The sequence below is a fragment of the Trichoderma gamsii genome, assembly GCF_001481775.2.
Source record: "Trichoderma gamsii strain T6085 chromosome Unknown Scaffold_7.2, whole genome shotgun sequence".
Classification (NCBI taxonomy): Eukaryota; Fungi; Ascomycota; class Sordariomycetes; order Hypocreales; family Hypocreaceae; genus Trichoderma; species Trichoderma gamsii.
This window is the reverse complement of record NW_020171344.1, coordinates 599,373-613,638: the sequence shown is the minus strand read 5'-3', so window position 1 is coordinate 613,638 and position 14,266 is coordinate 599,373. Positions and strand designations below refer to the sequence as shown.

Below are 14,266 nucleotides of genomic sequence, written 5' to 3'. Positions count from 1 at the left end.
CCGGCGCCCGGTTCGGCTGAACTCCGTCCTGTCGCTGTCGCCCAACTTTCTTATCTATCGACCTGACGATTGTCGCGCAGGCCTGCAAGCCCGAAGAATCTCGAGTACCAGCCCCAGACGCAGTTCGCAGCCATGAGCTCTTTCGAGAAGTCCGTCAAGGGGGCGACCAAGATCAAGGTGAGGACGATTCCAGCGTTGGGCAGCAACGGCGATGACGATGGAGATGTCATCTGAGGCTATATGGGGCATCTGGCCATCTCGAGCTGCAGACTGGCACGCCAGGCCAACCAGATCGCTAACCGCTGCTCGTGTCTATGTAGAATGCTCCCCCCAAAACGAAGTATATCGAGCACATCCTGGTCGGCACTCACTCTGGCGAGGCTGGCATCGCCGAGGTCCTCCGCGCGCTCCAGAACCGACTGCACGACTCAACATGGACCGTCGTCTTCAAGAGCTTGATGACGGTCCACCTCATGATCCGCGAGGGGTCTCCAGAGGCTACGCTTGCTTACCTGGCTCGGCATCGAAACATGCTGGCCATTAGCAACTTTGCAGATGGTCCGTCCCTACAAAAGCGATGAGGAGTTACAGATGCAATGGCGGACTGACACTCTACATAGCCCAGACCCAAGGCCGGAACATCCGTCATTATGCGAATTACCTCATCGAGCGAGTGCGTGCGTATCGCGATACCAAGACTGACTGGGTTCGGGCCCCGGAGTCGCGGCTGGAAAGACTCACGGTGGACAAGGGCTTGCTGCGCGAAACAGAGGTTGTTCAACACCAGATAACAGCGCTGTTGAAATGCGATGTGCGTGATATTTCCAAGCCCTCTCTTTTCTTGAAGATGAATGCCAAGCTTACCCCTCCTATAGCTGCTTGACCAGGAACCAGAGACCGAGATTACGATTGCCGTGTTTCGATTACTGGTCCTTGACCTCTTGCCTCTGTTCCAAGTCTTGAACCAGGGCCTTATCAACATTCTTGGTTAGCCATACGATGCTCCCATAATATCATCTACCGCGCCTGTTCTAACAGCACCACAGGTCACTTCTTTGAGATGTCTAAGCCGGATGCCGATAGAGCTATGGAAATCTACCGGACCTTCACCAAGCATACCGATTATGTCGTCCAATATCTCAGCACCGCCAAGCAATGGCAACACCACACTCGAGTGGAAGTCCCCAAGCTAAAGCATGCGCCCGTCAACTTGGGCCGCCAGCTCGAGGAATATCTCAACGATCCTGATTTTGAGATTCACCGGAGACAGTACTTGGCGGAACAGGAGGCGAAGAAGGGAGGTAAAACACTAAAGTCCAAGCCTACGAAGAACGGAGTCGACTTCCCCAAGGCGCCTTCTCCTGCGGCCAACAATCCTTTCCCAGCGCCCGGCAACGCCAAGGCCGAGTCGAAGCCTCAAGCAAATAAGGGACCGGACCCTGATCTCATCGACTTCTTTGACTCGATTGAGCAGAACCAGATCCCGATGCAAGTCACCGCCGCCGCCCAGCAGCCTCCTCTACAAATACCTATACAAACCCAGGGACCAGAATTAGGCTTCCAGGGGCAGCCTGTTGGCTTAGGATTTCAACAAAACAGTTTTGTGCAGCAGCCTACAGGATTTGCTCAGGGGAATGCTTTCCCGCAACAGGATAATGGGTTTATGCAGCCTCCTGCACAGCTGCAGCCGACTATCACCGGCTTCAGTGGCTTTGGACAAGATTTCCAGCCCGGTGCTCTGGGACCCATTCCTCAACAAGCAGCCCCCAATTTCCAGGTTCCGGTTCAACAACAGCAACCTGTCGGTCTTCAGCCTACTGGTCTTCAGCCATCACTCGCTGCTCCGCAGATGACCAACCCTTTCCGTCAGTCTATGCTGGTAGCGCAGCCGACGTCTTCATCTCAGCTGTCAACTCCAACGTCGAGCACGCCAACACTCAACCGCCAGTCTACGAACCCCTTTGCTCGGTCGACGAACTCTCCAGGCCAAAACACAAGTCCTTTCCAGGCTCAGCCCGTGCAGCCCCAGCCCACGAGCACCAACCCCTTTGCTCGCAATGTTCCCGCCGACACGCCGGTGCAGCAGCAGCAGCAGCAGTTTCCCGACCAGCAGCAACAGAATCCATCGCTTGCTCCACAGGCAACTGGCGTTACCAATCCGTTCCGCCAGGGCGCTTTTGTGAACCACGCCACTGGCATGGGCTGGCAGCATAATGCGACTCCCATTGGTGGTGGTATTGACCATATCCAAACCGTGCCAGTGTTCCCTCGCCCTGCGCAGCAGACGCCCTGGCAGCAATGAACTAGGACTGGGATATACTCGTACTTTTCATAGTGCTCTTTTTTCTTGAATCATGTAAGCTCTTGCGATCTGGGAGTCTGGATTTCGTCATTCTTTTTCATCGCTTTTCCTCATCACGGGTCACTGTTTGCTAGGGTTTTGCAACTTTTTTTACTCCAAACATCGCATTATCCAGCGAGGCGTTTATTGGTTTTCTTTCTTTATATTTAACAAGGAGAGGGGGCAGGCCTGTGGATTATTATTATTATTCTTATTAGTCAGAATTCTTGAGAAATTATTATGTTTCTTTAGTATGCAAATTCAGACAGCTTATTAGGAGGAACGGACGTGGCGGCTGGCACTTAGAGAATGAACTTTATTGAAGGCGAAGATGATATGGGAAAGCCTGGGCAACTTTGGACGAGCGAGATGGGCGGGCAGGGTTTTTCTTTGGCGATACAGATGCAAAGGGTATTGTTCACGAACATTCTTGCCTTTAATTAAGCTCTTTATGTATTCTCTAGCCTAATATCAACATGTCTGGTATTCATTATGAAGTTGAAATTAAAAGTTGTGAAAGACGCCAGTCTTCAGACGCCGGCCTCCCTGAAAAGATTCCCATCAAGATAAGATATTATGGCTATTATCCTGATATGTTTTGCTCCCTATTGACGCCTGGAAAATGCAATTGAAAAGGGTGGATGAAGGGTGGATATACCCTAAGAAAATATCAGAAAACTTCGAGAAATGTCGTCACTGAGAGTCTCCTCAAAATATGTCGTCCACGTCCATCTTCCCACCAACCGGCACCGCCGCAGCAGCCTCTAAAGACGCCGCCACCGTAGCATCTTCTCGGGTATCTTTATCATCCTCAATGAAGACTCCTAAGCCAGAAAAGGCTTCAAACAGCGCTCTCGTGAGGTACTCCTCGGAACTGTATCCGCCCACAATGTAATCTTCCTTTGTGCGCGTAATATCAAGCCACTCGCTTTTGTACTGCGACAAGTTCTCGCTGGCCAAATCAACCCTCTGCGGCGCCAGGTCCAGGCCGCCAAACGGATCGTACGGCTTGTCATCCGCCACGGGCGCTCGCTTGTCTCTCAGACCACGAATCGACAAGCCGCTGCCGCCCAGCGCCGCAACGGCATCTAGCGTGGCGTCGCGCTTCTGCTGTCCGCGCTTCTTGAGTAGCACCTTGTCGACGGCCTCGGCGGCATGGCCGAGCTCTGCGTTTTGCAGGGAATTGAGCATCTCCTCGCGGAACCGAGCGGCATTGGCCTTCTCCTCGGCGTCTTCTTGCAGTTCTTGTATGCGGCGCTGGCGAGCGGCTTCTTGCTCCGCGGCGAGGCGCTTCTGCCGTGACTCGTCGGATTCGCGGGCGAGTTTGCGGTTGCGTTCGATTTCGGCCTTGTGCTGGGCCTCCCACTCGGCGAGCTGGACCTCTGCTTTTTTCCTCGCCTCGTCGCTTCCGTTGACGAGGTCGTCTGTGAGGCACTCTACCATGTAGAGATAGTCGTTGTACGCATCCAGGCTTTCAAAGTCGTCCTCAGCCTTGTTAAATACCGCCGCCACCCTCCTCCTGATATCCACCTCCCGCTCGACGCCCAAGTCGCCGAAGAATGCACTCTTGAAGCCCCTCAGCCGCAGCGTCTTGTGGCATCCCGCATAGGGGCACTGGTTGGGGCCGTCCTTGAAGATGCGCTCGACGCACGTCTTGCACATGCGGTGGTAGCACTCGGTGTTGATGCGGAACTCCATGTCCTTGTTGAAGTAGCGGGTGGTTTTGCACACGGGGCAAGCTTCATCGTTATCGACGGGCGGTAGGGGCGCGGAGGTGAAGGCGGCGGAGGAGTTGGTGGAGGCGTGGCGCATCGAGACGGTGCTTGTGCCGCCTGGGCGAGACATTGTGAAGATTGTTGGTGGATTGGGGCTATGAGGTTGTCGATGAATGAGAGAGAGGTTGATCTGGAGATTTGGAGGTGAGAGCGGGCTCTGGAGTCGGTTCGACCCCAGCGGCGATGGCGGTCGTCAAGCGCTACCAGTCGAATGACGTTTTGTTCTATATCTGCTGCGGTTATGCTCTGAAGCAGTTAAAAACGAATGAATAACAGCTCAATTCGGGAATGACTCGTGATATGTAAGAAACACAGACTGTGATTCCATCTAGGCGGCTGACTTATTCATCCTAGCTGACCAAAGCCAGCGGATAGCTTTCCGCCCTTGCATCGCCGCCAAAAGCTCAGGGCGCGCTGCTAACCGTCAGAAGCCCGGCACGCCATTGGCTGCTTGTCTTCAGCCCGCCTAACGGACCTTTGAACCTCTCTGTTTTAGCGCATTTGCCCCTCCACGCTTAGCTGAACTTCCACCCGCGTCCACGGTCTACCATGCGTTAGGCCCATCAAAGAGAAGAGCTTCAACACCAAGAAAACTTGCAAGTTACACAACAAGCGGTTTTTAGCCATGGCTGACAAAGGTAAAGATACTATGGTGCCCCTTCTGCTATTATCATGAGCTGCGCTGCACCTTTTTCTGAACCCCCTCCCTCTTGCGACGGCGAATAGCTAATCCAGCTGTCTCAATACTCCAGATCCCTCCCCCGCCGAAGACGCTGCCTTGCGCAAGAAGGAGGCCGAGGAGCAGGCTGCGCTGCCTTACAAATGGAGCCAGACCATCGGCGAGCTGGACCTCTCCTTCAACGTGCCCGGAAACTATAAATCAAGAGATCTCGTCGTCGACATCAAGAAGCTGTCCATCACTGCGGGTGTCAAGGGACAAGAGCCCATCATCAAGGTACACAGCATTTCCTTTGTCTATAATCCTGATATGCGCCATTGTTTCTAGCCTTCATAACACGCTTTTCCACATCCTACTTTTTTCTCTGCTCCCTTTTTATATCTTCAGCAAGACTTGGCCACGTTATCTATACATGTATATACGTTTACTCATATCGAACGTACTAATAGGGCGACCTCCCCCACGCGATCCGCGTTGACGATTCGACTTGGACCCTGTCCACCAACTCCGACGGCACCAAGATTGTCGAGATCCACCTTGACAAGATCAACAAGATGGAATGGTGGCCGCACGTCGTCACCAGCGCGCCCACCATCGATGTCACCAAGATCCAGCCCGAAAACTCAAAGCTCTCTGACCTAGACGGCGAGACCAGGGGCATGGTTGAGAAGATGATGTTCGACCAGCGACAGAAGGAGGCAGGCCTGCCCACATCAGACGAGCAGAAGAAGATGGACATCCTCAAGAAGTTCCAGGAGCAGCACCCGGAGATGGACTTCAGCAAGGCCAAGATCCAATAAAAAATTAAAATAAACATGAAGGGAGGGTATTGTATGAAAAGGGGGGAAAAGATGAAACAATAATGAATAAATGATTGCATAAAAGTAAAGGGGGTATCATCGTGATTCAAGTGCCATGGCAGCCCGCTCTAAAAATGAGTTAAAGTCTCTGACCTGTCTGAGAATCCCGCCTGTGAAGCTGGACGAGCTAGCCTGCTCCGACACGCGAGACACAAGCAACTCGAGATTAGCCAGCTCGGCCTCCTTTTGTGCTGCGCGCGAGAGCTCCGGCGCTTCCCTGCCCTGCTCTACAGCAAGTTCTACATCATGCATAAGAGAGGATGCATCGAGACAATACTATTATACGTCTTTTTGTTAGCATACATGCTAGCCTTGTACAAGACTTTGACTATCCTTACCTTTGATTCTCTAGTATCAGCTTCATGCTTGATTCTGATAGCATCCATCCGGAGAGCAACCTGTTCTCTCTCGGCTTTGATACGCATGATTTCCTCGCGCAAAGTCATCTTCTCCTTTTGCACATGCCGAAGCCGCTTGCGCAAGGAGTGCCAGTGATTCAAGTGGATGGCCTAAAAGCACATTTTGTCAGTACTGCTTGAAACTGTTTCAACAAATCATAGTCATTAGACATACATGCTGAAGGAACCGAGATTTGAGCTCTTCTCTGTAAGCCTCTATAGCTCGCGTCTTGATGCGATACTCCTTCTTTTTCGCCAAATCTTCCGCACTCGCAGACACCTCCTGAAGCTGCTCCAAGGTCGTAGAGATCACCTCGTCGCAAACCTGAGCGAATACGTCGATAACGCTTTCTCCTCCATGGTTCATGAACGTCGTCTCGTTTTGCAGCGGATCTAAATCGTCATCCTCGTTGCCGCGCTTCTTGAGGTTGACGAACCGCTGGACCGTGATTTCAATCATTCCACCATCATTTTCGCTCTGGTCGCTATGTCTCTTCTTTGTTCTTGCTTTCTTGGGCTGGGGTCGTGGCTCTTCGTTCTCATCATTGGTATCTTCTGGTTGTGCTTGGACTCGCTTCCTTGGTTTAACGGGCTTCGCTTTGACGGGCTTCGCTTTAACAGTGGGCTGCTTCTGGAGAGTCGGGCTTTTGCTGGGGCGCCCACGCTTCCGTTTAGGAGGAGTTGGTAGTACGGTTTCTTCTTCCGCTTCAGCTTCGTCCTCGGTTTCTTCCCCTCTTTCCGGCTCAGGATCAGACTCTGGCTCAGGATCCAGTTCTTGCTGTAATTCCGATTCTGGCTCGGGCTCCGATTCTTCTTGTATGTCCTCCAATGGCTGTGAGCCCAATTCTGGAGACGGTTCCCGCGGTCTCCTTGTTCGGTTTGTCCTCAGAGGCTTCAGTGTTTCTTCCTCATCAGATTCCTCGGCGTTCTCTTGTTCCTGTTCTTGTTCATCATCCCCATCCTTCTCCTCCCCCTCCTCCTCTTGTAACATTGCGCTTTCTTCAATGACCAAATTAGAAGCCTCCATCAACTCATCTTCTTCTATTTCAGCTTGTTGGGGAAAGCTATCAGAAGACAATTCATCGGCTAGGTTGCTCGCTTCTTGGCCATATACTGTCGCAGCCGATCTCCTTGATGAGGCTGCGTCGCTACGGCGCAACTTATTCACGAGAGGAGATGAAGGCATGGGTATTCCATCATCCGAAGATATCACTCCCATCAGCTTAATGCTAGAACTCATAGTCTCGCTAACGGGCACGCGACGCCGCTTTCCGCTTCCTGGCGCATCTGCAGGAGACTCTGCAACTTCTTCGACCGTCTTCTCGGATCTGCGCGCCGAAGGCGATTGCAACAGCGCAGCCGATATGGCACCGGGGTGTGGCGGTAGATTTTCGAGCTCATCCTCGTCTTCTTCTATGATCATAGGAATGGTTGATCTTGCTGAGCTAGAAGGTTGTGTTATTCGGATTCTGCGAGCTCTAGGCGTAGGTTCGTCTTCGTCCATCTCATCGTGATCCAGCACTGGTTCACTTGGCGCATCTGGCAATTGGCTCGACGGATTTTTCGGTGGCTGAGGTCGGGCCCTCCGTCGTGTAGGGGTAGGGCTCGGTGCTTGCTCCGGAGAAGTTGTGATCATTGCATTTTTGCCCAGCTTTCTTCTTTTAGCCGAGCCAGTAGGGGAATATTTGGCATTAGCGGCGGGACTAGAGGCTGATGCGACTGATGAAGCAATGGCAAGGCCGGAGATGTCGAGGCTGTTGATGTCGAGGCTGAAAGATTCATTCTCTACGTTTGCGCGCCTGCAAAGAAATCAGCAACTCTGCCAGCACACCTGTATTTAGCATGAAGCTTACTGAGCACCGCGAAGACGCTCATTCAGGCGATCCGCTCGGTTTTGTCGTCCTGTGGTGGTGTTAGAATGGGGTTTCGACATGGCGGCGCAAAGAAGCATTTTTGTCAAGCGACATACCTGTAGCCATCGTAAAGGCAAGAGTGCGATTGCACTAAATTGCTTCTACATGTGGAATCCGAGAAACGCTGGTCAAGATGGTATGTGTTCTTGAGCGAATATAAGCAATATAATAGTGGCTTGTAATTATCGTGGGAAAGTTTAAAGTTGCGACACTCGCCGATGCAAATCTGAGAGGTACCGAGTCGAAGCGCCGAAAACGGACTAGGGCAGCAGCTTGACGCGACTGCTTCGAGACACGCGTTGATGGGCTGTCTGTATGGTGGGGGTGGGCCATTTTGTACGAGGTTACAGCAACATGTCGCTTATAAGAGACCGTGGTGGGTGATGGAATTATTCTGTTTCATCGCCTTGAACAACGGTGAATTGAGATCATTAAGGCATACTTGTTAATGCATATATATACGTTTCATACGTTTGGAAACCGGACATTCCCTTCTAACTTCCCGGGTGTATGCCAGACCCCGCCGTCCATATGCCGTCGAGTTATACAGGTTGACAACTTCCTAAAGGTCAAACCGTCAAACTGTTCCTAAGATACCATGCTAATAAAAAGAAAACATCAACGCCAACACTCATGCAATTCGTTATGACAACTACAAATCCTTCTGTGCTTCCGCCCCCTCTGCCGGCGGCTTCTCAATGGCGACCCATTTCATTGCTTCGTCATTGAATCGATGGCTACATCAGTCATCAGCTAGGCCAATACGTTTTAAAAAAGAACTCGACTCTAGACTTACTCGTGAAATTCTGTTTTTGACAAAGCACTCTTCCCGTATTCAGCCTGTAGCATGTCCTGATAACGATAGGGGATCTTGCAAGGCACTCCCTCGAAAGTCGTGTCTCGTAGAGGAAAGACGTATGTATCCTGCGATATATTAGCTATATGTGAATCACAAAAAATCAGCCAGCGTGTAGCGATGCGTCGTACCCGATACTCATGGCCGTATTTGTCATATAAAATGCCCTCTCCTTCTTCATGATCCAAGTTATATCTCGCGGCAGTAATGTCGATGTAGAGTCCACTCCGCACATCAATCCATCGGCCATCAATGACGTTAAGAGTGTCGTCTTGTTCTCGGTGCTTAAAGTATGGGTTGATCTCAAGCTGAAAGTAGCGGCCCTCTTCCATGTCGCCGTACTTGTAATAGTATGTAGTCATGTTGTGATAAGCAGCAAGATAGTACATGTCTGCCTCTGTAACTTGGACATCCGCATCATAGTCCCACGGCATAACCTTGAGATTGGGAATTAGCTTGTTGATTGAGGTGAAGAAAAAGAGAAAAACATGGAGCAGAGCAACAGTAAAATTACCTTCTTCCCCCACCACCATCCGAGCAGAGTTCCATGCATCAGCCATGTCTGAACACCCAAGTCTCTGAACGTTGCCAGATACGTCTGCACCAGGACCTTGATGACCTCTCTCTGCTCAGGGCCTTCGAGCAGCCCGTGGGCGAACCGAGCATCATAGTGGACATCGTAGCTACCAAAGATGTGTTAGGCCTGCATTGGTCTCGAAGAAATAGAAAAATAGCGCTGGCTGCAACGTCTTGATCAAGACACTCACGAGGCTTCGTCTATAAGAGGCTCTTGTTAGCATGTACACCACATGCTGAGAACACAGCGGCCGCCGCGTAAGCACACATCAAATCCACTCACGGAAATATTTGGGTACGGTAACCTTGCTGGGCTCTCCAGAAGGAGCAGCACTAACGGGCCATGCTAAGGCTGCCCATGAGGCTGTGGAAACAGCACGCTTGAGGCTGATCGTCCAGGGCTTCATCATTCCAAAATTTGATAATCGTCAGTAGAGGCCGGCGTCTCTTGTCTCCTCCAGAATCCCTTTTGTTGTTCTCGACCGGCTACTGGCAGCTCTATAGAGCCCAAGTAGCCTTCTCACTGATCAATAAATGCAACCCGGAGTGGAACTGGTGCTTTTTCCGCGCCGGCAAATCGATGCCGAGAAGGGGGACTAGAAGCGGCCCTCGGGAGCGTTAGATTGTGCAGCGGCAGGCCAAATTGCATGGGCTGGACGCGCGTATAGACCCTATTTTGGTATCCTCAAGAGGCTGGAGATGCGGTTCCAAGGCCGGGAGACGTCATGCCCGTCGCTGCGTACTTGCTGCTTCTGCTCAGGAGAAACAAGAGATCGACGTGCTTTCACCCTTTGATGTGTTGAAAATTTCCATGTACCACGACGGGTACGTGCACTTGCTGTAGTGACATCAGGGGACGCCCGGCCTGGAATTCGAGACTGGAGCGTCTGAAAACGGGGCTTTAGAAGGCTATTGAGCTATAACGTGTTGCGCTAGCGAGCATCTACCGGCTCTGATTTACACTATTGCCCCATTGCAATCACTCGAAATTTGAACGGGCGGTTTGCCTTTGACTGGAGACGTGCAGGTAACGGTGGCAGCCAATGAGGCGTGTGGTGATCAACGATGCTTTCCCAGATTGGTACCTGCCTGTAAAAGCAGCAATTTTGCGGGGGATTCAGACGATCAAGGATTCGCTCCAAGGAGCACGTGCGCTGTTGTTTCACGTTCCATTTCATACGAATGCGTCTGGGCACAGCAACTTTGGGTGTCGGGATATCATGGAGCGGTAGCAGATGCACCGAGCAAAGAGAGAGACACGTTTCTGAAACGTGAAACGCGCACGCACACGCACACACATTGCTGCATATCACTGCGTTATGGTGCGTGTGCTCTGTATCCCCAACAATCTTGGATAAAGGCTACGTCAATGCGGACTGTAATCTGTAACTGCAACTCAGATATCACCCGTTTCTATGCAGTTTATAGTTTTCACCCCAGCTTCTTTAAGTTTTCCTTTGAACAGGAGATGAAAGCTCCAGTGCGGAAGAGAATCCGGAAATGGCTGTAGTAAAATAGCGCCTCAAACTTACTACTGCGTACGCAGTCTCTCTCCCTTTTCTTAGTAAGATGTGTACTGTATTGATGGGCATCGTCACTAAAGTGGGGGCGTGCCGTGCTTCCAGCGTTACAAGCGTGGCCTGGGCCTGTGTCTGACGCAAGCTTGGCCTCAGCTCCACGTCTACAGCTTCATCCTTGGTTTCGACCCTGAACATCAACAACAGCGCCCTATTCGCGATCGCTGCGATCGTCCGACTGGCTTCGATGCCTGTGCTCTCATAACATCTATTGCTTCATTTCTTTTTCTTCCTTTGCTTATATCGCTACTTCTGGCCATTCGGTTCTAGAGCAGCGGCAAGGCTTGAGCTGCCGCGAGCCCGCATCATGGGAGCCTGGAACGTAAGATGGGATCCCAATCCTCGTCTTGAATGAATCGCCGGGAGAAGCAAGCTGACTTATGCGACCTAGATCTTCCGCATTTTGGGCGATTGCCTACACATGCTCTCCAAGGGCATCCTTATCTTCTCCATCCATAGAAACCGCAGCGCCGAAGGAGTCTCCCTCATCACACAAGGGCTCTACGCCATCGTCTTCTGCTCGCGATACCTCGATCTGTTCTCAGAGCGCTCGGCATGGAACGCTATATTCAAAGTCACGTATATTGTAACGTCATTCTACATCTTGGGTGTTATGCAATGGCTGTTCCCTCGGTCTCGAGAACGTGAGATCTCCTGGAAGCTGGGAGCCATCATTCTTGGTGGCAGTCTTGCTTTGTCCCCCTTTATCATGATGATTTTCGAAAGCAAGAGAAGATGGGGATTCATGACTGTAGGTCTCAGCGCAATCAAGATGGTAGAGAGTGTTCATGCTAATCATCATCACAGTGGATGTGGGTTTTCTCTGAAATCCTCGAATCCATCTGCGTTCTGCCCCAGCTGCTGCTTTTGAGACAGACCACAGTTCCCACCGTCATCGATTCGTTTTATCTCTTGGCACTGGGCTCCTACCGGGCCATGTACTGCGTGAACTGGTTCGTGCGAGAAATGGACGTAAGCGACCGCCCGCCCGATGCTATTGCCGTCATTTTCGGCATCATTCAGACTGCTTTATACATCGACTTTGCTTGGGTCTACTACACCAGACAGCGGGTTAAGCTCCGTGGCGGCGGTGTAGTTGACGCCGATGATTTGAACCGCGGATGGTTCCTGTACCGCATCTTTGGCAAGCACGCTGCGCCCAACGACGAGGAAGCTGGCCATGGCGACGCGAGCGGCGGCCGAGCGAGATGGGGATCCCGTGGCATCTCAGTCAGTGCCGACGATGGCGTATTGGAGTCGGAGAGAGACAATCGTGATCATCACGAGGGTCTCGATGCCGCGGTGGACCCTGATGCCAGGATGCACGACCCCGACGAGCTGGCCAAGGCCATGGATGATGACGATGACGACGAAGATACGCCGCTGCGTGCTGGGAGCTCTTCCCAGACGCACACACCACCAGGAATCCGAAGCGGGGATGAATGGGCCGATTAGGACAGGTCCATCTAGGTTCTTGGATACTGTATCTCTTTAAGAGCAGCAGTTTGGAATCACAGCTACAATATCAACACTGTAGTCTACGAGATGGATAACACACAATTTTTTGTCTTTGTTCTACGCAAAATATGCTTTTGGGTACCCCTTTTTTGCTTAAATTGGGTCTGGTGATGTGTATGGGAATCAAGGAGTAGCAAGAGGGGAAAATCCATGATGAAGGATGGTTGCTATATCTGAACTATGTACTCTAGTGGCATGAATATAAACACTTTCTGGCCAGGGAACTTGCTTTTCTGGGAACGACTGTGAGCCGCGGACCGTGGGATTCTGTTACTACTAGCCGAAAGAAGATCCCTGGTGAATGAGCCCTCGGCTTCATGGCAGTGGAGTCGCGGGACTCGTCCCGAGAGTGCGGAGAAGCTGCACGCATTTCAGACTTAGCATATCACTAGCAGCAGGCATGTGAACGTCACATCACTTTTTCTAAAGGCAGAATGTCACATTGCGCAGCAAGAAAAACACTTGCGTGAAATTGAAAACGCCGGGGACTTTTCGTCACTCCGTATGTACATATTATCCAGTACATGAGAAAGCCCCCTCCCTTTTTCCTAAGAGACAAACAGAAAACCCCCTCGAATCGATACCCTCGAATATTGTTCAAAGGTAGTCTGAACCTACAGACGTGATTTCCCAACTACCGTACATAACGCCTAACAATACCCAAGTGAAAATAAGACATGAAACGTAACAGTCGCCAGATATAAGCAATATTGCCAAACCGAGAAGCTTGAAAAGGCTGCTGAATAATAATAAAAAATTGTTAAAACGTAATTCAGAGGATCCTCCTCTTCAAAGATTAAGCCATTAATGAGCGAAACGGCGCTCAAAGGCCTCGTAGAGCTTAGGGCTGATTTCATCGCTGCTCATGCCCTCGACCTCGAGCAAGACGCCCTTTTTGGCGTAGTGGTTGAGCAGCGGCTCGCTGTTCTCCTGGAACTTCTGGAAGCGTGCGCGGTACGTCTCCTCGTTGTCGTCCGGGCGCTGGGTGAGGGGCTCTCCGGTGACGTCGTCGCGGCCGGGAACGCGGGGCCTGTTGAAAGTTGTGTTGTACACGCGGCCGGAAGGCTCGTGCACCCATCGGCCGGCGATGCGCTCGAGAATGACGGAGAATGGAGTCTGGATGGAAACGACCAGGTTCATGGGGACGATCTTTTCAAGCGTGACTGCCTGGGGGACAGTTCGGGGATAGCCATCCAGCATGAAGGACGCGGAAGGATCCTCGGAAGCCTGTGGAACGGCATGCTCATCGAGATGGAAAGACATTGAGTTGAAGTGATCCATGGAAGAGGCGCTGTAGGAGCCCTCGGTGGAAGTAGCTTCGGCGGAGAGTGTCATGACCGGAGGGCGGCCTCCGTAAAGCCAACCCCGGGATCGAAGCTCTCCTGAGATGAGACGAAGCATCAAGTCGTCAGCGACCAGGCCTCCGGCTTTGATGGTCTTTTCAGCCATGATACCTGAGGGGAAATGATTAGCTACCGGCAGTGTTTGGATAGAAAATAGAAGACCTACCGAGAGGCGTCCTGTTCTTGACATTGTGGCGGAGAAGGTCGCCTGTGCTGATGGCCTTGAGTTGAGGGAAGCGCTTCAACAACCTCTCGCTCTGCGTCCCTTTGCCAACGCCGGGCGCGCCAAATAGAATTACTCGTGCTGCTCTCCTGAGTTGCATTTCCAGGAAACTAATGATGATTTATTTGGTCTACGTAGAGACGAGACTGGAACCGACGCCGCGGATGAGGTTCTCAGGGTCGAGGTATCAAAATGGTTAAAGTGTTG

The 14,266-nt window shown here is 51.6% G+C and overlaps 7 protein-coding genes across 7 annotated transcripts; 3 read left to right on the top strand and 4 right to left on the bottom strand.

Moving 5' to 3' along the window:
- Positions 1-132: 132 nt before the first annotated feature.
- On the top strand, positions 133-2,302 carry TGAM01_v202842 (hypothetical protein; the record flags this gene model as incomplete). The annotated part of the gene is made up of 5 exons (XM_018802300.1): positions 133-177; positions 321-558; positions 621-811; positions 876-987; positions 1,047-2,302. 5 exons carry the CDS (start codon positions 133-135, stop codon positions 2,300-2,302), a joined length of 1,842 nt encoding a protein of 613 aa, XP_018664656.1.
- Positions 2,303-3,049: 747 nt separating this feature from the next.
- Positions 3,050-4,186, bottom strand: TGAM01_v202843 (hypothetical protein; the record flags this gene model as incomplete). Its single annotated transcript, XM_018802299.1, has 1 exon — positions 3,050-4,186. One exon carries the CDS (start codon positions 4,184-4,186, stop codon positions 3,050-3,052), a length of 1,137 nt encoding a protein of 378 aa, XP_018664655.1.
- A 555-nt stretch (positions 4,187-4,741) lies between these two features.
- On the top strand, positions 4,742-5,595 carry TGAM01_v202841 (hypothetical protein; the record flags this gene model as incomplete). Its single annotated transcript, XM_018802298.1, has 3 exons — positions 4,742-4,754; positions 4,869-5,071; positions 5,245-5,595. 3 exons carry the CDS (start codon positions 4,742-4,744, stop codon positions 5,593-5,595), a joined length of 567 nt encoding a protein of 188 aa, XP_018664654.1.
- A 96-nt stretch (positions 5,596-5,691) lies between these two features.
- Positions 5,692-8,032, bottom strand: TGAM01_v202840 (hypothetical protein; the record flags this gene model as incomplete). The annotated part of the gene is made up of 5 exons (XM_018802297.1): positions 5,692-5,931; positions 5,994-6,164; positions 6,229-7,852; positions 7,907-7,955; positions 8,023-8,032. The coding sequence occupies 5 exons, from the start codon at positions 8,030-8,032 to the stop codon at positions 5,692-5,694; spliced, it is 2,094 nt and encodes a 697-aa protein (XP_018664653.1).
- Positions 8,033-8,618: 586 nt separating this feature from the next.
- TGAM01_v202839 (hypothetical protein) lies at positions 8,619-9,808 on the bottom strand (the record flags this gene model as incomplete). The annotated part of the gene is made up of 6 exons (XM_024549075.1): positions 8,619-8,703; positions 8,763-8,890; positions 8,954-9,259; positions 9,337-9,505; positions 9,590-9,599; positions 9,682-9,808. The coding sequence occupies 6 exons, from the start codon at positions 9,806-9,808 to the stop codon at positions 8,619-8,621; spliced, it is 825 nt and encodes a 274-aa protein (XP_024406190.1).
- A 1,474-nt stretch (positions 9,809-11,282) lies between these two features.
- Positions 11,283-12,430, top strand: TGAM01_v202838 (hypothetical protein; the record flags this gene model as incomplete). The annotated part of the gene is made up of 3 exons (XM_018802295.1): positions 11,283-11,297; positions 11,367-11,726; positions 11,783-12,430. 3 exons carry the CDS (start codon positions 11,283-11,285, stop codon positions 12,428-12,430), a joined length of 1,023 nt encoding a protein of 340 aa, XP_018664651.1.
- An 867-nt stretch (positions 12,431-13,297) lies between these two features.
- TGAM01_v202837 (adenylate kinase) lies at positions 13,298-14,159 on the bottom strand (the record flags this gene model as incomplete). The annotated part of the gene is made up of 2 exons (XM_018802294.1): positions 13,298-13,947; positions 14,003-14,159. 2 exons carry the CDS (start codon positions 14,157-14,159, stop codon positions 13,298-13,300), a joined length of 807 nt encoding a protein of 268 aa, XP_018664650.1.
- Positions 14,160-14,266: the final 107 nt, after the last annotated feature.